The sequence below is a fragment of the Austrofundulus limnaeus genome, unplaced genomic scaffold, assembly GCF_001266775.1.
Source record: "Austrofundulus limnaeus strain Quisiro unplaced genomic scaffold, Austrofundulus_limnaeus-1.0 Scaffold74, whole genome shotgun sequence".
NCBI classification, from domain to species: Eukaryota; Metazoa; Chordata; class Actinopteri; order Cyprinodontiformes; family Rivulidae; genus Austrofundulus; species Austrofundulus limnaeus.
In genome coordinates, this window is record NW_013952476.1 from 1,036,896 (window position 1) to 1,045,068 (window position 8,173).

General features: G+C 37.8%; 1 protein-coding gene across 2 annotated transcripts in view; it reads right to left on the reverse strand.

Moving 5' to 3' along the window:
* The window catches only part of cep76 (centrosomal protein 76), a 19,747-nt gene that overhangs the window by 3,011 nt on the left and 8,563 nt on the right, over positions 1 to 8,173 (reverse strand). For both annotated transcript variants that reach the window (XM_014010844.1, XM_014010845.1), the window contains 2 exons: positions 5,178 to 5,344; positions 2,041 to 2,200 (listed from right to left, as the gene is read on the reverse strand). In XM_014010844.1, the coding sequence (XP_013866298.1) occupies positions 2,041 to 2,200; positions 5,178 to 5,344 (327 nt within the window). The remainder of the gene's footprint in view (positions 1 to 2,040; positions 2,201 to 5,177; positions 5,345 to 8,173) is intronic.

Genomic DNA, 8,173 nt, shown 5'->3' on the forward strand with positions numbered 1-8,173 from the left:
CACACACACACACACACACACACACACACACACACACACACACACACACACACACACACACACACACACACACACACACACACACACAGAATGTGGTGCCTTTCTTCAGGACATGACAGGACAGAAGTTGCTGATAAATGAAACTGTTGCAGACACAATTTTCCTGCCCAACTGCCTCCTGGCCTGATGATTGAAGACAGCAATCAGCTGACATCTCTCTGCTCCGCTGCCTCCATCTGACCACAAATTATCATCTTTGATTTGATTAGATCGTTTTTGAGGCGCTGCTCTTATTCAGCTGAACTGATTTTCACACTGAAGCTTACCTCAATAATAAATAAAAATCTGTTTATTTGTTTTTACTCAAACAAAATTCAACCAATTTTCTGATTTATCGCTCCAAAGAGAGTCCTGTCATTGAGGGTTTCCTGAGTCCAGCGGATGCTGTTGAGGGTTTGTGGCCAGGTAAACTGGAGCTGTGCTGTTCAAAACCACAAGTGAACTCCTGACTTAAASAAGCTTTACAGAAAACCACAGGTACACACAAAGATCTGCACCACATACAGCTCCACTCTGTGAGCAGATAAAACACTGTTTGGGTGTCACAAGTCTTTCTTACCTTTATGCTTTATAAGAACATTTAAATAAATACTTCTTAAACATTTTCTTCACTTTTGCAAACAATTCTTGATGCTAGCATCACAAAGATGGCTCACTATTTATCCTGGAAACCTGAGCTATCAAAAGGACCTTAAAAATGTGAAAAATTAAGAGCTAATAGTGCATAAGAGTCTCTTCTTTGAGGGCAGCTGTCTCGAGACTGGAAAGCCACAAGTTTGATTTCCCATCATGCCCGTCTGTCACGGTGTCGTTGAGCAACAACTAATCCCTGCCTGATCCTGGCACTTACATTGCTGCCCGCTGCTCCACTGGTGTGATTCTCACATGAGAGAGGGATCAAATGCAGAGGACACTTTCACTTTCTGTCTCTCCCAGAGTTAAGTCTGATTCTCAAAGCTAAGTGTCTTTATAGGATTAAAAAAAGAGTCCTTTTAAAGTTCCCTGTTGCACACTGTTTTGAGATAAACAACTGATATTAATTATGATATATTTCTTGAATAAACAWCTCTTCACTTTAAATAATCCCGACTTTAATTCACAAAGAAAGAGAGCACATCTCTTCACAAAGTCTCCTCATACTCTGTCTTTATGTTTACAATATGTTCCTTTCTACATCAAAGTAAGGTTGGGCAATTTTGGCAAAAAAAGGCAGTGAAAAACAGACAGAATCATGGAAAAAAAAACACCTCAATCCACCCTCTGGTCTCATCACCACCCTGCAGAACTAACAAAAAAAACCCTCCTTTCTGACTGACATCTCTGACATCTACAGGAAGAAGAAGAAAAAAGGAGAAAGTTAAATGAAGTTCAGTGGCCATTGAAAGACGAAGAGTAATTAGATTTGAGATATTTACGATTTTAGTGTGTTTAGATTTTATAGTTAGGGTGTAGTTTAGTGAGTTTATATTTGAACATGGGGCTGCAAACACAAACTTTTCAGACAGCGAGGGAAGCTGAAAGACACAGATGGAGACTGAGGACTTTGACAAAGAAGTAGGCGACACATTATTTGGATTAGAAAAGGAGCACCAATAATCCCATTTTAATCATGTAATAACCGGTGAARGTTATTCTGATTCTTAAACGCACACGATATGATTTGCCCAACCCATCGAAAGTGTTACAACTTTATTCTTAGGATTTAAATTGAGAACTTATTTTTCTGACATTACTTGTGAAGCACTGAACATAAATGTTAAACATAAAAAAGTTCAAAAGCAGGAACCACTCATGGGAAAGAGAAAGTTTTCAATTTCATTATCAGGCTCTAAAATGATTCAAATCTAGACCGAGGTGTAGAGAAAAACACAGATTCATTCCACCCTGTCCTTATTTAGAAAGAGTCCAAACTAATCATGGCACCTAAAACTGAAGTAAAACCACGGGGAACTCAATCATCCCGTGTTTACGTCTGCTTACCTGGAAGTCAAAGACACAGAGCTCCACAGCATCCGAGGGCTGGCAGTTTGCCAGGAAGCTGTGCTGGTTGAAGACACAGCCCACGGTGCGGTACGGGGACGAGGGTTTGGGTTGAGGGCTGAGGGGAGGGGCGTCTGGATCGATGGCTCGGTGCAGATATCTGACCACACATAAATAACAAGAAGGTCAGTAAAAACATGCTCGGATTTTATAAACATAACGAGCTGGATGCAAACACAAAAGATCATTTTTATCCCACACTGAAAACAGCTGTTCACTGGCTGAAAGCCTGGCTGCCACTTTTCATAAAAAAACATCATAAAATTCTGCTGACAAAAAAAGACATTCAAAAAGCAAACTATATGATTTGTAATGAGAAGATGTACCACGTAATTCATGTTTATTTTTCCCAAATGTACCAAATGTACATATTTTAAACCAGGGGTTCTCAAACCTTTTGGGTCTGAGGACCCCTTACAAATGTGAAACCTATCCATGGACTTCCTCACAAACCCCATGCTGTTTTAAAAATAATTTACTGTCATTTTAACTCCTAAATATTATGAGAATATTATGCTTTTGTTTGGTTTAGTATGTTTGTTTTACTAGTGTATTGTTCCTCATGTTCATTTTTCAAATAAAATCCAAAATAACCATTTATTGAAAATTTTTGAGGACCCCCAAGATAGGGCTCGTGGACCCCTGGGGATCCTGGGACCCCAGTTTGAGAACCTCTGTTTTAAACAACACAAGCAGGAACATGGATAGGAACTGTCAAATGCAGAACTCAGTCAACACAAGTGCAGCTTGCCCGTGCACGTCGTGACTTTAGAGACTTTCTTCTCGCACCAGATCAAACTTTTACAGTAAAGTTACTAATGCATGTGTAAAGGTGGCCATGCTCTCAACAGTTCATTTATCCTGATTTTCTATTGACTTTTATATACAAGCTTATTCATAAATGAGTTTTACTGGTATTTTACGTTGTGATAACTAAATATCCTCAACATGTAAAGTTGCTGGATGTCAGCATGACTGCATAGCTGAAACACGTAGATTTGAACATTGAGTGTATTTTAATAAACTGAAAGTAGACGAATATGTCTAGACCACAATGCATCACAGATAACTGACTTTGAGCATGCACATTAAGAACTAAAACAACTAAAACAGATCAGTTCATAAATATAATGCTGCATTTGAAGCTGGTGAAAATCTGGAACATCTGGGTTTATTGGGTTATTGAAAGGAACTCGTTTCTGACTTGGCACATTAACTCATAACTAAAAGAAACCAGCCAACGTAGATAGTTCAGTAAAAACAGACAAACATATCTGTGACCCATCACCTCAATCATCCTGATATTATTAGCGCTTCCAGAGATATGTTTTAATTTGTTTTCCTAATCAGGATAAACCATTGATATTTGGTCAGAATCTAATTTTTAGTTTATTCTAATGAGGATTTTTTTAAACGTTATAATAAAGCGAAAACATCAAACAATATTTGGRTATTAAGATTTTCCAGCTGTAAAGAAAAAAAAAGCTTTGCTAGCTCACATTAGCTAGTTCATTTTAGGCTTTTCTAAATGGAATTGTGTTTTTTGCAGCTAATGTTAAAAATCTTCCTTACGATTATTTCATTTTAACAACCCATAGATAATGTATTTGTTCATTATATTTTGACAAAATCCAATTGTTGCAAATGTTTTAACCAATGCACTGTAGTTGCCCTTTTCTCCACAGACCACTTCATGACATACCCCTAATTTACATTACATGCGTTAAGGCTCCGCTYCACTGCACTGTGCTGCGCAGGTCGCAGCTGTGCGTTTCAAGTCCAGTTTACACTACCTCCGCTCCGCTCCGGTCCGACAGACGTGCAGGAAGCAAAGCGCGCGATAAATTCAGTGATAAGTGTGGAAGTCACAGCAAAAAATAATTATTTCTGTGAAAGATGAACTCCAAACACAGCTGAAAACAACGATGTAAAGGCTTTTGGTATCTATGTTGAAACTGTCTCGCTGTCGGCTTTCTGAAACTTCTGATTTGAAAATAAAATCCATGTGTATCGTGTGTGTACAAATATGCTTCATGCTACGTTTTCATCTGCTTCCCAAACAGAACGATACAATCTGACAGCATTTGTGTAGAAATATATCCGTATATTTATTAATATAGTTGCAATTTCGACATTATTCCGACAAATTATCCAGCCTAAAAGTGTCTTATTTTGAAAATACGGACGTTGTGCTCGTGTCTTTTCCTGTTGGTGCGACGTAATCTTTAAAAATTGACTCCAGCGCAGCTCCGGCGTCCGGCAAAAAACAGGATCTGTTCTAATTTTGACGGATCGCCGTCCGCTCACAGCCGCCGTGCGCAGCCAGTGTAAACACTCTCACTGATTATAATGGGTGCGTATTTGCTGCGGAGGTCGAACCAGAGCGGAGCGGAGCCGGAACGCATGTAGTGTAAATTAGGGGTTAATCCTCGGCTTGATGTGACGGCTCACTATACATCTCTATATTTTCCGAGAAGTAGTGTCCATGTTTTAATGTGGAGTTAATGAACTGCTGTGCTGAAACAGAGATATGTCATTTTTAATAACTGCAAATCTGGTAAGAGTAAGATGTCCTGGCTTTTCAGCAGCCTTGAACGCAACATTCCATTTGTTAATCTGGAGCGTGAAGAAAGTCTGATAAGTGACAATCAAAGGTGAGCTGATCCGTGCGCTCTGTTCACTATTATGTTCCTACTTGTGTAGTTTAAAATGTGTAAAAAATAACAAAAGATTTTGTGGGTTGTGTCATAGACAACTGTAAATCTTGTTACACACTCATAGATCATACAGTATTTATTTAATTTAAACCATGTTGTATACATTAGTAAATACTTAGAAACAACGTTTTCTTCTAACTTAAGTTGTGTTTTCATTATAGGAGTCACAAGAAAAGTCAGATGAAATTTAAAAAGGTATTCAAAAAYACCACAGAAATATTCAAAAGACTTACTTTTGGAGCAATTTTAGAGCATTCAGTACAAGTTTCAGTCTAATCCAAATATAGGTTAGAGTTAGTGTTACATGACTTACTGAGCATCTGTTTAATATTCTGAATAAAAAAATCATTTGATTTGAACCTGTGTGCGGTCAGACTCTCCCAAAAAGTGATGCTGCCATCAGTGCCCCGGGTCAGGACCCAGGTGTGTGGCACACCTTTGGCTTTGGTGCCCACGCACACGTAGGCATCCAGACCGAAGCCCAGCAGCAGGCTGCACAGGAGAGTAGCGTGGTCCTCACAGTCCCCCTGTCACACAGGAACAGGTCTGGGTTAGGATTCATATGCAAGTAAACTTTATTTCTAAAGCATCTTTCAAAGATACAATCATGAAGTGCTTTACAGAGAGCAGAACAGCTAAAAACAATCAACTCTAACAATTTAAAAAACAAAACTTAACTAAAAGCCGTTCTGAATTAAAATGTTGATTTAAAGATCTTAAAGTTCTGGATGGACAGGGAGGCTTCAGAAGGTCCAAGATTTCCACAAGTTTAAAGGTGTGGAAGTTGGAACAACATCTAAGCTGCTGTTAATAAATTCTGTCCCGACTCTGAGTGTTAAAAACAGGTACGAACAACACTGCACTGAACATGTTTTCACTCGTGACCCCGCACAAGCAGCAGAAATATTACCTGGATGTCTCAAAGTAAAAAGTAAAAGTTCAGCTGTGGGCTGATTAAAAATATCTATACAAACTGTTTAGAAATATTATCAAAACACTTTTTTAGCTAAAAGTTTAAAATGAACAGTTTAAACCTCTTAAATAAAAACATTTGTTTGGTCTGGATTTTTATTAAAGGCGGCGGATTAGTAGGAAGCCGTGTGGTGAGTTTCTGATTGTTTTAGAGCTGGTTGGACCTGATGGTCACTGTAAGCTCTGTGGCATTAACAATTAAACCCTGCTCTGCAGTTCCTGTCAGTGACGGTGAGTAAAACAGCTGACAGCTCTCTGTTTTACAGGTTCAACTCTTCAGTCTTTGCTCTGAAATCACTAATCACTGTAGAGCTGGGCGATATGCCTGAGAAACTTATGATATAAGAGTTTTCATCGGTCTGACTCTTGTTGAACTTAAAATATCTGAAATACTGCCAAACTGGTGACATTTACTCTTTTTGCCAGTTTCCTCTCGAGTTGTTACATCATTTTCTCCTTTCACTCCACGCCTTTCTCTTTTATTTTGAAGCAGTTCTGAGGCACCGTGGTGAAACATGAAACATATTGCACGTTAATCCACAGGATTTTTTTTTGCAAGCTTAGCTTGTTTAGCTGCAGGAATTTAACTGTTGGGGGTTTTGTACTGACCCCATCTYCAGTTTTTAGATGCCTTGTTTCAGTGTAACAGCATCCTAAATCAATAATTAATATCATATTAACCCTACGATGGTGGAGCGATCCAGCAAGCTAGCTCAATTGTGCAGACAAAAAGGAAAARGATACTGCGGTTTACACATTTCAAAATAAAGCACAAGCTTTATTAAATAAAGGTCCTAGCTTATTTTATCAGTTTTTAACTGTTAGTAGTTAATACTCAGTGAAATCATCAATATAATATTGGACACGTTTTCTATTGATACTTAATGTTTATCTCAATATATATCGTTATTGAATTATGGCCCAGTCCTTAATCATTGTACGCTCCTTTATTTCTCTTGCTTTTGTTGGGTAATCAAGACATGACTCGACAAAAATGTGACTGAAGTGGCTCTGAAATGTGTTGATGTTAATAATAAATTTATATAGGCAGTSGTATTTACAGAAACAGCGGGCCTGTTGATGTCTTATTTGTTGCTCGACAAAATGTTGACAACTGACCACAAAAAAAAGCATTTTGGGTGGGGTTCCAATGGGGGTGGGGGGGCTCATTGGTGGGCAAGATGGATAACCCTTCATCAGAGCTTAACAACAAAAAAACCTGAAGCTCCTATGTTGAATAGTTTTTGAGTTATAAGCATTTTTGGACGTCCAGACACCCCCTTTTTAGATGGAGCCCCCATCTCAAATATGAGGTCTATTGTAAAACCATTGGCTGGCACAGTGTAGGTTAGATACATCTCTACTCCTACCAAATTTAATGCTGATTAGTGCAGCCGTTTCTGTGCTATGGTTGATGAAAAATTTCTGGGGAAAAAAATAAAAAATAAAAATAAATAAACTGTATGAAAACAATATGACCCCTGCTTTGCAAGCGGGGGTCATAATTAGGCAAATTAAGTAACTGACTCATTTAAAGTACTACCTCTCTAACCGGACTATTTGTTGGGGTAAATTTCTACCTGCGTCATCTGTTTTGGTCCAGGTTCCTGCAGTGAAAACAAACCGGGTTAAAATACAGCCCAGAAAACCAGCCTGGTTCTTTGAAACAATTCCTGAAGTAGAAATGCACCGTAAGAGACTTTCTGTGGAGCCGTTTCTCAGAAGCTGTAAAGCAGCACATTGTTTAACCCTRGTGGGACTCCTCCAAATAATGAGCCTTTAGTCAGCTCTGCTCTCAGAAGATCACAAGTTAAACTCTGAAAACTTGTGACTAGACTTTTCAGCTGAAATCTTCTTCTTACAACTCCAGTTCAGAGAGATCCGTTAAGAAGCTCTGTCTGGAACTGAGTGCCACAAAAGAAAAAAACAACAACAGAGTTTTACTTGATATTATAGCTCTGTGACAATTTAAAAATGAATTCTGGTATTAAAATTTTACTCCTAGATCATCTTTGAATCAAACAACTTTATTTTTGCTTAAATTTAAACATGAAATCCTAAATTTAACAATAAACTATAAAGTACTCTAATGAAAAGTCTTAAAAAATTGTTTTACTCATATTTTATATAGTAATTTCACTATTTTGCCTTTATCCATACTTYATGAAATTTCATCAGAAATGACAGATATACTAAAAAAGTGGACTAATACAAAACACTGCAACTTGCACAGTTGTAAAACTACTAAAGCTACAATTCTTGTAGACATGATCATTTTCTACACTTCATCTAAAAATAAAGCGACTTTGTCTCAAAGCAAATCAAAATAAAAACAGATTTCAACCTAAATCCTAAAGAACAACTTTAAAACTAAAAATATAATT